General features: G+C 44.6%; 1 protein-coding gene across 1 annotated transcript in view; it reads left to right on the forward strand.

Moving 5' to 3' along the window:
- Window positions 1-17691, forward strand: part of CRB1 (crumbs cell polarity complex component 1) — a 148916-nt gene that overhangs the window by 109269 nt on the left and 21956 nt on the right. Inside the window, exons 7-11 of the mRNA XM_082225414.1 lie at window positions 2293-2846; window positions 6581-6746; window positions 8153-9059; window positions 10089-10217; window positions 11256-11382. Coding sequence (XP_082081540.1) covers window positions 2293-2846; window positions 6581-6746; window positions 8153-9059; window positions 10089-10217; window positions 11256-11382 — 1883 coding nt within the window. The remainder of the gene's footprint in view (window positions 1-2292; window positions 2847-6580; window positions 6747-8152; window positions 9060-10088; window positions 10218-11255; window positions 11383-17691) is intronic.

Raw genomic sequence — 17691 nt, forward strand, 5'->3', positions numbered from 1 at the left:
CCCCCTTCCCACAGACACATTTTAAAGACGATAGAATATGAATCAGCCAAAGGCCCGATTGAAGAGGAATGTTTCTGTGTGGCACCTAAAATATATATAATGAAGGCACTAGGCGAGCCTCCCTAGGTCACTGTTTGAGTAAATGATGAGACTCCATCCCACTTTATTATTATTTATTTGATTTCTTTCCTGAACTTTGCCATGTTGTTGCCATGCCTCAATGAAGAGTGAAGGTAGCTTGAGAAGAAGCCAACATCATTTGTCCAATCCTAGGCGTGATCTTCTCTGAGATTTAGTAAGCCCGTTGGTCCTTTGGGGCACGTGCTCGTGTTAGCAGTATAGTTGCTTCATCTATTTTCTTACATGTACTGATCACCCATCATGGAATCCAAGGTGGCATAAATCTGGTTTCTAGGTGGTCATCCATCTAGGCTCTGTCTAGACCAGCGGTTCTCAACCTGTGAGTCCCCAGATGTTGTTGGACTACAACTCCCATCATCCCTGAGCTCTGGCCTTGCTAGCTAGGGGTGATGGGAGTTGTAGTTCAACAACATCTGGGGACTCACAGGTTGAGAAAGGCTGGTCTAGACCAAGATCTGCTTAGCTTTAGCAAGCCTCATGTACCTTCAGACAATATCCTGGGTTCTCAACCTGTGTACTCTGTACAAGGCCGATCTTAACGTTGGGCAAGATTCCCTGCATTGCAGGGGGTTGGACTAGATGACCCCTGTGGTCCCTTCCAACTCTACAATTCTAAGATTTAAAGGTACAAGAAGAAAAAAATAAGATTTAAGTTTGACCATTTTCTTTCACTTGAACGTTTTAAGATTTTTGCTTATTGGGGTTTGTTGTTGTTTGAGAGATTGGCATTTGTGCCATACTTGATTTCAGATCAAGAAAACATCAGCCAAAAGGATGATCAGCCATCATACCTGGTCATCTAAATTTTCAGTGTAGTATACTTTAATGAGGAGAATACAGCACATCAGTAGATTGGCTATAACCAGAAGGAAATCTGTACAACGGGAACTGCCAAAGCAAATCCCAATTTATTTTTTAAAAAGATTGTTACAGCATATTGGGTCTCACATCCCTCAGAGCTGATGGCAAAACACCCAAAATAGACACAAAGAGGCACATATCCAATTGCCAGCCTACACCTTATTAGAAGCTTATCTAGAGCTGAACACAGCAGAAGGAGAAAGAGGAAGCAACATTGCTGCCTGGTGTCCCAAGACGAAAAGTCTGCTGTATGATCAACAAGCATACCGCGTATGCTAAAGAGCTGGGATCCACTCAGACTAGTGGCCCTGCTCTGGTGTAAGCCTCAGAGAAAATGTTTCCTTTCATAGGGCCCACTCTACATCATCCCCGGTTCAGTCAACACTGACCTCTCTTTTTGCATGGCAGGAGTGAGGCTGAGCTGAAAACAACATGGGAATGGGGGAATTAACCTGGACTGTTTTCTAAATTAAATAGCTGTGGTTTCTACATTGTGACAGATTTCTAGAATTAGCTTGTAGGGACTAAGAAAGTATGTGCTTCCATGGGACTCAAGCTTGCTATTCTCATACTTGTTCCTCAGAACTTTCATCAGACTCATAGGGAGACAGAAATGTCCAACGTTGGCCCCTGTGATTGGCAGATAAGATCCAAAATGTATGTTGAGCGGGGAGGCCAGCAGTTCCCTTGCCCTCTAAAATTCAGGAGGAATTTTGAGTTCAGGAGGAAATCCTTCCCAATTCAGGTTTGACAACCAATAGCATGAGCATGAGCAAAACGAAAAGGGAAACAATGCAGAGGCCACAGTGTTCAAGGTAATCAATATGTTATCTGTCTTTGCCTCACACATTAGAGATGGGCCATCAGGAGAAAAACAGAACTTCTGAACAGAATGTTGTGTGGTCCCTGGTGAGACTGGAAATGAGGAATGTAAGAGGTATGGGTCACAATCCCTGCCTTCCCAAAAGGACTGAAACTGAAGCATCAGAACCAGCCATTGCTGGTCTCCTAGCTTTGAATTGGGGCCAGTTATATCATATCATCTCAGACAGAAGGTAGAATTATATATCTCAATCTTTAAAAGGCTGCACTTGCTTTGCAGGATTTAATGCATCTTTCATAGGAGTGGTACAAACCATAGTAGTTTGCCACTGAAAGTGCCATCAGGTAGTTTAGTTTAGAATGCCAGAGCATTCCCGGTCTGTTTCGTGATATGTCCATTTTTCCACCAGAACTCCTGTCTTAAAGTTGTATTATTTTTTCTCTCTCTTTTTACCATGTGAACTCAAGAGTACATTCCAGGAAGATTTGGACATGAGGAATCCAAAGGGTTTGCTGCTTTTCCTTTAGAAGGCAGCGACGACGAAAGTGTGACAATCTCAATGTTTGTCCGAACACGCAAGCCTTCTGGCTTGTTGCTGTCTCTGAAAAAAGGCGCAATCCCATTTTTTAAGGTCTGGTTGGAAGGTGGGAAACTCCTGGCGTCAGGCCTAAGCTCTGACAAACTCCTTGGAACACAGCCTGTGAATGATGGAAATTTCTATTTGATATCCTTAAAAATCAAGCCAAACAAGACCGAGCTATTCCAGTCTTCGCAGAACCTGGGCTACATTTCTATCCCTGTAATAAAAATCCAGAGCGGTGATATTATGTACATCGGAGGATTACCCGACGACCAAGAAACCCATGTAAATGGTGGATATTTCAAAGGCTGCATCCAAGATTTAAGACTGGGCAACCAACCACTGGAATTCTTCCCTGTCACGACTTCACCGGATTCTGTCATCAGAAAGAGCACGCTGATCAACATTGCCCAAGGCTGCATCGGAGACAACCTCTGTCAGGTAAGGATGCTGTTTCTCAAAGTGCCGTTTCCATGTTTGCAGCAAGGAATTCTCTTTTGAACTAGCAGTGCTCCGAAAACAGCATGTGACAGTAAGAATATCTGAGCACGATATCCGAAACAGGCAGGTAAGATCAGGTTTTTGTCAAACAGCCCCACACTTTGCGGGCGCCGAGACCGCAGAAACATCTGGGAGGCTGGAAGGCCCGGCGCTTGAATGGCAAGGTAATGATAACCAGTTAGCAAGCCTGCTATTCATTAAGGGCAACTTGAACTCACTGTAGTTTTTCAAACCAAAATATTCTCATAATTACTGTAAAACCAGACTTTCGAAGCAGGCTAATCACATGGTATGTTACGGGCATTTGGGCCTGGCAATGGAGCCTGTAAAAATATTAAAGAAGAGAGGAATGTTGTATCACCACACAAATACAAAGGCAGCCCCTATGTGGGTTGGATCTGCCAGAAATCACACGGTCCTCATTTAACATTGCATAAAAAGTAATGGATTTATAAACAAACGCCATTTCTTACATATGTGCAAATACAAGAGGGCTGACGGAATTCCTTCTAATGTCAGTTGTGTGTTCCTGTACTGTATGTTTCATATGAAACAGCTTTTTTTCTTAATGCTCAAGAATGTCATGATTTTTGTCGTTGTTTTTTAAATCGCTTACAATCATGCTGAGCACTTTTTCCTGTGCTTACTCAACTTATCATTATTAATGTATTATTTGCCTTTCATGTAAGTGCCTCAAGGCGATGTACAATAAAAACAGTTAAAAGCAGTTAAAAACACCAAAAAGCAAATGAGTTTAAGACAAAACAATTTAGCAAAAAACTGGACACCCATAGCACAGGCCCATTCACCCAGTTGGGAAAGCTTGAAACAAAAACGTTTTCAGTCCCCCCTCCCCCCAGAAAAGTGTGGATGATGGGCTCCTGTTATAGCTTGACAGGCATGCTATTCCATAGAACGAACCATCGTCCCTTCAGAAAAGACATCAAGAATGGCTCATTTTCCCTAATTTACTTTCACGTCTCCTACACATACGAAGCCTCAGAGAGAGGCACCAACTGCCTAGGCCCTTCTCCTCTGTTCTCTTCCATTTATAGCCCAATGCTGCTCTGAAAACTGAGGACCAGTTCACGCATGCACAGGCATCATTTGATTTCTCACAATTTGATTATATGGCCCATGTCAACTTGCCCCAGAATCTATGAATGGGCTCAGTTGAACGGCAAGGGATCCCCAGACCTCCTTGCGAGGATTGATCTGTGATAACTCATTCACACGTGTAAATTGCCATTTGACGCTGCAGTCACCACACAATCAGCTTGAACCAGGCCTTGGTGAGAAAGTAGGCAATATCACATTATCCTGGCTTCAGTTCATAACTTACAATACTACTGCTTCCCACTGAAAGTCTCCCTTCCCCTTCTACTCAATCTCTACTCCCAAACATTCGTTTTTCCTGCTGGCTGCCCTAAGACCAAACCTAGACAGCTGTTTTGTACATACCCTTCAACATTTCTCCAATGAAAATGGGGCCATCCGATATTATTATTATTATTATTATTATTATTATTATTATTACCCGCCCATCTGACTGGGTTGCCTCAGCAACTCTGGGCAGCTTCTAACATACATAAACACATAATAAAATATTAAACATAAAATAAAAACCTACCTTGTATCTTTAGGTGTCTTCTAAAGGTTGTATAGCTACTTATCTCCTAGGCTTGGGGGTTGCATGACTCCATACCCTCCAACATTTATCCAATGAAAATAGGGATGTCCTAAGGAAAAGCAGGACATTCCAGGATCAAATCAGAAACTGAGGTGGCTTCTGTGCCCCTGGGAAATAGGAACACTTGGAAGGTCTGCAATCTCTACTCCCAAACATACCTCTAACTTTTGTTTTACTGCTGGCTGTCCTAAGGCCGAACCAGGAGAGCTCTTTTGTAGGCTCACCAAAAAGCCGACACAACCAGTCTGTGGTCCAACAAGGAAGAAGGCAGGAAGATGCAAGAGCATCAGTTGTCTATATTAGCTGGGAGTGATTCTCCATTGTTTCAGACCAGGAATCTGTTCCAGGCTTGTCTGGAGTCACAAGGGATTGAACCTGGAATCTTTTGCGCTGAAATCATGTGCGACGGCCTTTTGCTATAGGTCAGGCCTTGATATGTAGCAAACCTATGCATGCTCAACAAGCTCTAGCCAGAAAGGCCTTCTTCGTATTGTGCATTCTCTACAAAGGCTATTTAAAGAGGAAGGTTTCAGGGCACCACCGGATTTCGTGAAGAGCTGTTTGCAAAAACATTTCCCATTCTTATTTGGCAAAGGATTTACTTGACACGCCTCCTTTCCTCCCTTTGACCACTTTGGCCTTCAATCATCTCTTCTTCATCTTTATCTTTTGATATCCTTTCTCCTAGGACTAAGTCAAATGGTCTGTTTAAGTGGTTTTCGGAACAAAAGAAATATATCTTATCTAAGCTTGTCTGATATGATAAGGTAATGCAACTATGATAATCTTATAGAATCATAGATTTGGAAAAAATAAAAAAAGTCAATTCTGCCAGGCAGGAACATTTTCCTTTTGGTATGTCGGAAATGTGCTTTTGCAATACAGACCACTACAGAAAGCAATTGGATTACAACAGTACCTTGAAACGGTACTGTACACCCGCAATTATCACAAAAGGAATTCAGTACGCTGAATGATGCCATCCCATGTTCCTGGTTCCTCACTATACTTTGTGAGTTCCCAGACAGCCTGAAAATGATTGGCCCCAATCCAGAAAAAGTCCCATTAAAATCGATGGGGAAAACCTGGTCATGAATAACTGACTAGTCTCATAGCTTTAGGGTTGTGTCCCAATTGTTCTAGTGAGAGTAGACTACGGTTTCCCAAACTGTTTCTGGAGCAGGGTCTCCAACTGTAGGTTTTTTTTTTGGGACGACAACTCCCATCATCCCTAGCTAGTAGGACTAGTGTCCAAAAACAACTGGAGACCCGAGTTTGGGAAACCCTGGAGTAGACCCACTGAAATTAACGAAACTGAGTTAGTCATGTCCATTGATTTTCAGTAGGGCTTCCATTGGATACAACCGCTAGCTATGATTAATTGAGACCATTAATCCTATAGAATACAGACAGCTGCCTTATGCTAAGACCATTGATACATCTGTACTGCCATCAGTTGGGGACCCTGGTTTTGACTGGAGCAGCAGCTCTGGGGAGGGGATATTTAACCCCATCCCCATCTCTCCTGTTTTCCTTATCTAAAGCGCCCACAATTGTATTTGGGCACTTTTCCAGTACAGTGGTACCTCAGGTTAAGTACTTAATTCATTCCGAAGGTCTGTTTTTAACCTGAAACTGTTCTTAACCTGAAGCACCACTTTAGCTAATGGGGCCTCCCACTGCTGCTGTGCTGCCAGAGCCCGATTTCTGTTCTTATCCTGAAGCAAAGTTCTTAACCTGAAGCACTATTTCTGGGTTAGCGGAGTGTGTAACCTGAAGCGTATGTAACCTGAGGTACCACTGTAGGCATTTACAGCAGCAGAGCGTGTTTTCATGGCACTTTTTAAATGAGGAAAATGAGGAAACATGACAGAGCAGTGGGCAAAGGAAATAAGTCAGCCTCTTTCTTTCTCCCACAGCCACTTTCCTCGATTGCCTTGCTAGAGATGCTTGCTTACATTTGACTCCCCTCTCTCCTCTTTAGCCGAACCCCTGCCAAAATGGTGGCATTTGCTATTCCATCTGGGATGACTTCACTTGCACCTGCCCACCAAATACAGCTGGGAAAGCCTGCGAGGAAGTAAAATGGTGCGAACTCAGTCCGTGCCCCCATGAAGCCCAATGCCAGCTGGTGCATCGAGGATTTGAATGCAAGTATTCCCCTCTCCCCACCCCTGAAAAACCCTAACGCCCAACCCCCATCTCCTTAACTTTGAGGGACTAAGGCAGAACAGTGTTAATTTTTTCCACAAGTGTTTCAGGCTTTCCCAATCCTTGTGATGCATTTATTGGGGCATTTGTGTCTGTACATAGCACCACTCTGAAGTTGAGTGTTTCCTAGCAACTTCATTCGCCTTATACTGCAGGAGAGAATTTGCTAAGTGGTAGCGTTACCTGGTGCAAAACAGCTAGGCCAGGGGTCAGCACCCGCGGCTCCGGAGCCACATGTGGCTCTTTCACACCTTTGCCGCGGCTCCGGGGCGGATACTAGCGAGGGGAGGAGGCGCATTGTGCGCCCCGGCACTCCCCACTGTGGCGGGCTCTGTACTGGCTGTGACGTCACATGGGGCGGTGCGCGCGTTAGTCACGCACCGTCCCGACGTCACCTTCCCGCCCGCTGTCAGATCGGAGGGCAGCGGCGCGCATGTTTGTGGCTCCCAGTTTTTTTTCCTTCGGAAACGGGTCCAAGTGGCTCTTTTTGTCTTAAAGGTTGCAGACCCCTGAACTAGGCATTGTGCAGCCACTACACTAGAAAAAAACTGTTAAGGTCCCTTATAAGAACACTGGAACACTGGATAAAAATCCAGTCATTTATCCTGACGTCTCTGTTGCCTTTTCAGCACCTGCTAGACCAGGGGTGGATTTAGGGCAACATGACTCATTCCACCACACTGGGCACTGAGCCTAGAGGGCGTTGCAGGGTGCTGCGGGATGCGGGTGATGCTGTGGTCTAAACCACAGAGCCTCTAGGGCTTGCCAATCAGAAAGTCGGCGGTTCAAATCCTCGCAACTGTCCCAGTTTCTGCCAACCTAGCAGTTTGAAAGCACATCAGTGCAAGTAGATAAATAGGTACCGCTGCAGTGGGAAGGTAAACGCCGTTTCCGTGAGCTCTGGTTTCCATAACGGTGTCCCAGTGTGCCAGAAGCAGTTTAGTCATGCTGGCCACATGACCTGGAAAGCTGTCTGTGGACAAACGTTGACTCCCTTGGCCTCAAAGCGAAAAGAGCGCCGCAACCCCATAGTCACCTTTGACTAGACTTAACCATTCAGGGGTCCTTTACCTTTTTTGCAGGGTGCTGGAACTATGACATAGTGAATTGAGAACTCTCTCTCTCTCTCCATATATATCCCTCTATCACCATTTTATCTCAGTCTTCCATCCATATACTGAGAGGGTGTTTGTTTGCATTTTTTTATGGCTATAAAAGCAATCCAGGGCACTAAGCTATCTTGCCAGTATATAAAGGCAAAGAACAAAAAGTTAAATAAAATGTAATGTGCATGACTAAGTACACCACTCCTAGATGCTTAATGCCTTTTGCTATCTCTATACAGGTATTGCCAATGCAATTTTTAGCGGCAGGAGCAGTGCAATATTTTACAGAAGCAATGGGAACATCAGCAGGGACCTCACCAACATAACCTTTGGCTTTCGGACTCGGGACTCGGACGTGATCCTGCTTTACGCAGAAAAGGAGCCAGAGTTTGTCACCATCCGCATCCAGAATGCCAGATTGGTGTTCCAGTTGCAAAGCGGCAACAGCTTGTATACGCTGAGCCTGGCTAGCTCGCGGCTGGTGAATGATGGGATCTTGCACCAGGTGACCTTCTCAATGATGGAGCCCTTATCTCAGTCCTCGAGATGGCTCATGGATATAAATGACAAGGAAGACATTGCAACAAGTATGGTTGCCACAGGAAACCTCAACTTCTTGAGAGAAGAGACAGATATCTACCTTGCTGACAAAGCTTTTGATAACCTGGACGGGCTAAGAGGGTGCATGAGCACTGTGGAAATTGGCGGCATCCACCTCTCCTACTTTGAAACCATTGACGGCTATATGAAGAAACCACAGGAAGAGCAGTTCCTCAAGATATCGGCCAACCCCGTCGTCACTGGCTGCCTTCCACTGGACGCTTGCAGTTCAAACCCTTGCATGCACAACGGGATATGCGAAGACTTCTACTCTTATTACAGTTGCACGTGCACTGAGGGGTGGACTGGAACCCACTGCGAAACAAACATTGATGAGTGTGCATCAAATCCCTGTGTGCACGGAAACTGCAGCGACAGAGTCGCAATGTACAAGTGCATATGTGATCTGGGGTACACGGGGTCAAGGTGCGAAGAAGACATTGACGACTGCCGGGGCCATCTGTGTGCAAATGGGGCCACCTGTGTTGATGAGATTAACGGCTATTCCTGCCTATGTGCCGGGAATTTCACCGGAAGGTTTTGCAGGTACTGTCCTGAAGCCTGATGAAGAAATTCACCCGCTACAGTATCAGTCGCTTCCGATCTCTTAAATGAGGCAGTGATTAAAAGCTGGACAAACCCCTGGGTTAGCAATTGCACTACTAAGTGTTGCATGGTGAGGAAATCAGGTAACGTCGTGGGCACCCTCAGTCTTATAAATGTCCATCATTGTGAATGGTGCTTTGCTTCCAGATAAGTGTACATAGGACTGGTTCCTTTCTAATAGCGTTTAAAGCAGGGTTTCCCAAACTTAGGTCTCCAGTTGTTTTTGGACTACAACTCCCATAATCCCTAGCTAGCAGGACCAGTGGTCAGGGATGGTGGGAGCTGTAGTCCAAAAAAATCAGCTGGAGACCTAAGTTTGGGGAACTTTGTCTAAACAGATAGAGATTTAGCACTGAATCAGAACTAATGGTAATCAGGTTTTCCGTGGATTGTTGTTTGTTTAAATTTAGTGCTAAATTTGTGGGTTTTCAAGGGGAAAGCGGCAGGGCGAAGGCAAAGCCATGCGGACTCATGCCTAGAGAGAAGTGCATAGCAAAATTTGGAGGTGTGAATTTTAAAGGATAGCTGTGTTTCAGCTCACACATTGCTTTCGAAAGTGAGAATTAGGTAAGTTGACATTAAAATCGTACCCCCGTGTTTCTCAAACCTGCTACATCATCCCTGACCACTGGTCCTGCTAGCTGGGGATGACGATGGCAGTTGTTAGTCCAACAGCCGGGGACCCACGTTTAAGAAACACTGTCCTAACCAAACCTGATTTCTTCTCCATCCCTACTTACAAGCAAACATGTACAGTGAGGGGGGGGAAGTATTTGATCCCCTGCTAAATTTGCACGTTTGCTCTCTGACGAAGAAATGACCAGTCCATAATTTTAATGGTAGGTTTATTGTAGCTGTGAGAGACAGAGTAACAACAGGAAAACCCCCAGAAGACAAAAGTCACAGATTGAGGTACAAAATAATAGGGGAAAGTGACTTTGTAGGCTTACCACTGTTGTTTTGCTTTAGATATATACGGCTACCGTCTACAGTGTGCGGGAATGAGATCAAAAATATTACCTGTTACAACTACGGCAACTGTTCTGAACTCCAAGAACTCTTGGAATGCATGTGCCTCCCAGGCTTTACAGGACGGCGGTGAGATTATTATAATAATCATAATTTTTTTCATATCATAATTTTTTTCATGCGGTAATTTGACTCAGTAGAAACAGGAGCATGGCTTTTTTTCAGCTGGAACTCACCGGAACACAGTTCTGGCACTTCTGACGGGGGTGCCATTCCCATTTTAAGAGAGCAAGGGAGCTTTTCATGGCGAGTCCCAGCATTTATTTTTCTAAAAAAACAGCACTGTATCTCCAGTCAATCCTGGAAAACGCTGGGTTCTAAAAAGAAACATTCTATTCACCACTAAATAACCCTTCTCTTTTTTCATTTGTAATTTCATCAAAGCTCTGTATTCTGGAACAAAAGAAAACTGGAAAAGCATGTCTAAAAACAGGGTGTCAAAGAGAAGGGCTGTACAGTGGTACCTGGGGTTACATATGCTTCAGGTTACAGACTCTGCTAACCCAGAAATAGTACCTCGGGTTAAGAACTTTGCTTTGGGATGAGAACAGAAATCGCACAGCAGCGGCACGGCAGCAGCGGGAGGCCCCATTAGCTAAAGTGGTGCTTCAGGTTAAGAATAGTTTCAGGTTAAGAACAGACCTCCGGAACGCATTAAGTTCTTAACCCGAGGTACCACTGTAGTCTAGACTCTAAAATGTTATTTTTATTTCTGAGCCAAGGATTTCAGTGAGCCATTGAAAGTGGCCTCGGTCCCGTATACCTGAAGGAGCGTCTCCATCCCCATCGTTCAGCCCAGATACTGAGGTCCATGTGCGAGGGCCTTCTGGCAGTTCCCTCACTGCGAGAAGTGAAGTTACAGGCAAAGGGTCTTCTCCCTTTGGACCGCCCTACCATCAGATGCCAAGGAGATAAAGAACTACACAACTTTTAGAAGACATCTGAAGAGGGACATTTTTAATGTTTTCATATGTGTTGGAGGGGCAACCCAGCCAGATGGGCGGGGTATAAATAATAAAGTTAATTTATACCACCGTCTCACCTTTTCCATTCACATTAGTGAGTAGGTGGTCCATGTATTTACCTTTTTTTAAAAAAATCTTGCAGGTGTGAAGTGGACATCAACGAGTGCACCTCTGACCCGTGCCTCAACGGGGGCCTCTGCCAGAACCTGCTCAACAAATTCAACTGCATCTGTGACTTGAACTACGCCGGCGATCGCTGCGAGATAGACGTAAGCGACCTCTCCTTCTTTGTCTCTCTCTTGTTGTGGCAGAACCTCTTTCAACTTCTTTCCTACCTCATTCTGCGCATGGATGACGACCCAGCGGTGGAGTGGGGGGAACAGGACGACTACTAACCAGTCAGATTGGGGGCGTCGCTTTTAAAGCCGTCAGAGCACAATGGAAGACTGGCCAAACAAGTACAGCTAGGTTGGGAATCAGAACAGCGAGGGTAACCATAATCACAGGCTGATTCCGTTTCTCTAACATTTTGAGCATATTTAAAATGTGCATTATTTGGTGCCCTGATTCCGATGGAGAGGCTGTGAAGCAGATTCGTGCTTCTTGGTGCAGTTCAGCTTTTAATGTGAGATGAAAGCAAAACATCCCTAAAGCAAGTTTTTGATATTTCAAAAGAATAGCTGCATCTTCTTTTTGCTCTGGAATTGCTTAGCAGTTTGGATTTGAAATACTTCCCATTTGTAAATAAGCTTACCTCATAATAGAGTCATAGAACATTAAGAGTTGAGAAGAAATTTGGAGGCCAGAGTTCTTCCACCTTGGCACGCCGGACGTTGTTGGACTACAATTCCCATCATCCCCAGCCAGCTTAGTCTATGGTAAAGAAATAATGGAAGTTGTAGTCCAGTAACATCCAAAGACCAAACGTTGAAGAGGTCAGATTGGCGGCATATAAATAATAAATTATTATTATAGCTTTCTTATACATTATACTGTTAAATCTGTTTTAATGATGTTTGTGATTTTATTATTATTATTTACTTTGGTTGCATTGTACCAAAAAGGACTTAAGCAATCAATTTAATAATCCTATGAAACTTTAAAAACCACCCTGCGATCTTCAGATGAAGGGCAGTATATAAATTTAATCAAAAAATAATAATAATGTCTGCTAGTGCAGGAGCAAAAACAGGTGGTAAACTAACTTGTTTATTAGTTAAATTAATTCTTTAAATGATAAATCCCCCTTCCTCTTCCCACCCCAGATCACAATTTGGCTTTGGTACCAAAGAACAAATGTACCACCAATGCCCTGAAGTTCTTACGAATGAGAAAAGTCATGTAGCGTGCAATTGAGTAAAAGGCGCTCTCTCAGCCACCACTGATAATATAAACTAATTACTGGGCTGTGACAAGTAAACAGATGTAATCAAGATATTTTGGAATACATCTCCCTTTGCTGGCAGAGGCTGATGTGAGTTAAAGTCCAGGGCATCAAGATTTCGTTTTTACTTTTTATTTATTTGTATACCACATTTCAGAGTACACAGCCGTCCCAAGGAGGATTGTCTTGTTCCTAAAAGACTCTTCACCCCTTATATTTCCAGCCAATCTATCACTGTGCTATGCCAGTGCAAGTCTCCTAAAGACCCCATCCTATCAAGAAGTCATTTCACATAATGTAGAAATTGGATCTTTAATGTTGTGGCACCTGCCCTTTGGAATGCACTCCCCTTGAATATTAGACATGGGCCATCTCCCTTGTCTTTCCAGCACCTACAGAAGACCTTCCTTTTCCCCATAAGCCTTCTAAGTTGAGATCTTTCCCGGCTTGCATCTTTATTGGAATAGTTTCAAAAGCTGTTTTTTGTAGTTTTATCACTTGTTGTTTGCTGTGCTGGACTTCTTTGGGAAGAAGCATAGGGTTACAGATTTATTAAATACAGTGGTACCCCGCAAGACGAATGCCTCGGAAGACGATAAACTCGCTAGACGAAGGAGTTTTTCGTTTTCTTAGCCGCTTTACAAGACGCATTTCCCTATGGGCTTGCTTCGCAAAACGAAGCTTGCCCCGCAAACTCCGGGGATAGTGGGGAAGCGCAGCGCACCTTCCCCTCTCTCCCTGGACCCCTTTTGAACCAAGGGGCGGCAACGTGGAGAAGCGATCTTCTCCCCGCTGCCCCTTCCCTTGCTTTAAAACAGGTCCGGGGACAGAGGGGAAGGCGCTCGGCGCTTCCCCTCTGTCCCCGGTCTCCATAGGAACGCATTGATTGATTTTCAATGCATTCCTATGGGAAACGGTGCTTCGCAAGATGAAAAACTTGCGGAACGAATTAATTTCGTCTTGCGAGGCACCACTGTAAATCTTTATAAAATAAACAATCCGTGTAAAACCAGGGCCTTTTTTCGCAGCAGGAACTCAGTTCCGGCACCTTTCAGGTAGACACCATTGGCATTTAAGAGAACAAGCAAAGCATTCTGGCACCTCTTTTTCTAAAAAAATATAGCACTGTCACAAATTAAATAACACCACATTACATACAGCAATAAATAAGACCAGCAGGGGCAGGTCGGAAGCTCCACATCCAGTGTAACCAAAGGCCTGTATGAACAGTTACATTTTTCACTGGTGCCAGAAACCCATTGGGATTTGTGCAGGAAGGGCATCCCACACAGTTGGAGAAGGTTGCCTTAGAGATTGTCATAGCTGAAGCATACTATTTTTTAAATCCATTACAAAAGAGCTCAGAGCTGATTGCCATAGATAAGATGTCTTTATAGGCACATAAGGGAAAGAATAGAAACTTGAACGAGAGCTAAGCACCACAAAGGGATCTACAAAAAGCAAGGTGCATTTTAGGTTGGTGTAAGGAAACATGGAATTTGGAAACTTTGAACTCTCAGGGGCATTTCCCTTGCATACTGTGCTGCTATTTCACGAGATGAAAAATAGATCAAGCACAAAAACCATATAAGATAGACACAGAGCGTATAAATAACCCTCTGAATATTTGTGCAGAGCTAGGAGCCTGATATCGGAGGAAAACTGTATACGTATGATGTGTCTTATGTGATCACTAACACAATACTGAAAAGCCGCGTTCTAGTCTTATTGAACTGTATACATGCTTTTAATGCTGGTGTTCTCAATGCAACCCTGCAGACTGTCGCTTTCTTTAACCACCTCGTCATCAAGAGCATCCTCTGTCTTCACACATGCTTGTTTGTCCTTCTCTTTGTGAATGTGTATTTTTCAGCTAAAATGTGTGTCTGTGTGGGCATCTGCATGCACTTAGCTCTCCTGTCTTTGTACATAACAATAAACCTTCTGCCTTTGTCATTTTACATCTCCCTTTTTGTTTGTGCTGTTGCCTGCGTTCTCATTTGCTTCATGTGCGTCGGGAATCTGCTACCCAGAAAGCCAAAGTTCGCTCCCCCCAACGCCGCCTTCCGCCCAACCCCTGAGGTGTGCGATTGCTTAAACATCTCCCGAGACATGTGTATTCCAAGTAAAGAGACGATCATCCGCCCTCCCTGAGGACAGAAAGCCTTCATTTCCAGAATACATTTGGTGCCTGCTATTTTGATTTCACCAAATGTCATCAGAAAAAGAGAAACCACTTGGGATTTTTATCTGCTTAAATTTTAATTTCTCTTTCTTCCTCAGTTCCCTCCCCCCAGTCACCCACCAAAAGCTAAAAGAAGAGTGCAACAGAACAATATGTACCTGACTCAATTGCTATCCTGAGTCAGCAACAATATCATAACGGTTGAGGTTGTATACTTTGCCCAGTTGAGTAAATAATTTAGTTCTCCCATACCTCTGAATCCTTTGCAGTTGCTCGAGACTCAGCTGGCCACAGTGCCTTCCATAAATTTCGGTTGGTGGCCCAGCTGTGCCCGTCTGGACAGGGATAGCCTGACTACTGTCAGTTATGTTCTAGTAACCTCTAGGTTACCGTATTTTTCGCCCTATAAGACGCACTTTTTCCCCTCCAAAAATGAAGGGGAAATGTGTGTGCGTCTTATGGGGCGAATGCAGGCTTTCACTGAAGCCTGGAGAGGGAGGGCGGTCGGTACGCACAGACCCCTCTCGCTCTCCAGGCTTCAGGAAGCTATCTGCTAGCTGTGGGAGACCCAGCTCTCCCAGGGCTAGCGGAGAGCTTGCCAGCACCCAGAAGCTTGAGGAGCGCTGAACTCCGCACGCCCCAAGCTTCAGGATTAGCGCAGCGCTCCGCTAGCCCTGGGAGAGCCGCGCGGCTGTCCCACGGCTAGCGAACTGCTTGCCGGCACCCAGAAGCTTGGGGGCGCTGAGCTCCGCACACCCCAAGCTTCGGGATTAGCCCAGCGCACCTGGGGAAAAAAAATAATTTCCCCCCCTTTATTTCCCCCCCCAAAAAAACTAGGTGCGTCCTATCGGCCGGTGCATCTTATGGGGCGAAAAATACGGTAGATTACTGCAATGTGTTACACATGCCCTTCAACATTTCTCCAATGAAAATGTTGTTGTTTAGTCGTTTAGTCGTGTCCGACTCTTCGTGACCCCATGGACCAGAGCACGCCAGGCACTTCTGTCCTCCACTGCCTCCCGCAGTTTGATCAGACTCATGCTGGTAGCTTCAAGAACACCATCCAACCATCTCATTCTCTGTCGTCCCCTTCTCCTTGTCCCCTCCATCTTTCCCAACATCAGGGTCTTTTCCAGGGAGTCTTCTCTTCTCATGAGGTGGCCAAAGTATTGCAGCCTCAGCTTCACGATCTGTCCTTCCAGTGAGCGCTCAGGGCTGATTTCCTTCAGAATGGAGAGGTTTGATCTTCTTGCAGTCCATGGGACTCTCAAGAGTCTCCTCCAGCACCATAATTCAAAAGCATCAATTCTTCGGCGATCAGCCTTCTTTATGGTCCAGCTCTCACTTCCATACATCACTACTGGGAAAACCATGGCTTTTACTATACGGACCTTTGTTGGCAAGGTGATGTCTCTGCTTTTTAAGATGTTGTCTAGGTTTGCCATCGCATTTCTCCCAAGGAGCAGGCGTCTTTTAATTTCGTGACTGCTGTCACCATCTGCACTGATCATGGAGCCCAAGAAGGTAAAATCTCTCACTGCCTCCATTTCTTCCCCTTCTATTTGCCAGGAGGTGATGGGCCCAGTGGCCATGATCTTCGTTTTTTTGATGTTGAGCTTCAGACCATATTTTGCGCTCTCCTCTTTCACCCTCATTAAAAGGTTCTTTAATTCCTCTTCACTTTCTGCCATCAAGGTTGTGTCATCTGCATATCTGAGGTTGTTGATATTTCTTCCGGCAATCTTAATTCCCGCTTGGGATTCATCCAGCCCAGCCTTTCGCATGATGAATTCTGCATATAAGTTAAATAAACAGGGAGACAATATACAGCCTTGCCGTACTCCTTTCCCAATTTGGAACCAATCAGTTGTTCCATATCCAGTTCTAACTGTAGCTTCTTGTCCCACATAGAGATTTCTCAGGAGACAGATGAGGTGATCAGGCACTCCCATTTCTTTAAGAACTTGCCATAGTTTGCTGTGGTCAACACAGTCAAAGGCTTTTGCATAGTCAATGAAGCAGAAGTAGATGTCTTTCTGGAACTCTCTAGCTTTCTCCATTATCCAGCGCATGTTTGCAATTTGGTCTCTGGTTCCTCTGCCTCTTCTAAATCCAGCTTGCACTTCTGGGAGTTCTCGGTCCACATACTGCTTAAGCCTGCCTTGTAGAATTTTAAGCATAACCTTGCTAGCGTGTGAAATGAGTGCAATTGTGCGGTAGTTGGAGCATTCTTTGGCACTGCCTTTCTTTGGGATTGGGATGTAGACTGATCTTCTCCAATCCTCTGGCCACTGCTGAGATTTCCAAACTTGCTGGCATATTGAGTGTAGCACCTTAACAGCATCATCTTTTAAAATTTTAAACAGTTCAGCTGGAATACCATCACTTCCACTGGCCTTGTTATTTGCAGTGCTTTCTAAGGCCCATTTGACTTCACTCTCCAGGATGTCTGGCTCAAGGTCAGCAACCGCACTACCTGGGGTGTATGAGACATCCATATCTTTCTGGTATAATTCCTCTGTGTATTCTTGCCACCTCTTCTTGATGTCTTCTGCTTCAGTTAGGTCTTTACCACTTTTGTCCTTTATTATGGTAATCTTTGTACGAAATGTTCCTTTCATATTTCCGATTTTCTTGAACAGATCTCTGGTTCTTCCCATTCTGTTGCTTTCCTCTATTTCTTTGCATTGCTCGTTTAAGAAGGCCTTCTTGTCTCTCCTTGCTATTCTTTGGAAATCTGCATTCAATTTCTTGTATCTTTCATTATCTCCCTCGCATTTTGCTTGCCTTCTCTCCCCCGCTATTTGTAAGGCCTCGTTGGACAGCCACTTTGCTTTCTTGCATTTCTTTTTCATTGGGATGGTTTTAGTTGCTGCCTCCTGTATAATGTTGCGAGCCTCCACCCATAGTTCTTCAGGCACTCTGTCCAGCAAATCTAAATCCTTAAACCTGTTCCTCACTTCCACTGTGTATTCATAAGGGATTTGGTTTAGATTGTATCTTACCTGT

This window comes from Podarcis vaucheri (genome assembly GCF_965113315.1).
Source record: "Podarcis vaucheri genome assembly, chromosome: 6".
NCBI lineage: Eukaryota > Metazoa > Chordata > Lepidosauria > Squamata > Lacertidae > Podarcis > Podarcis vaucheri.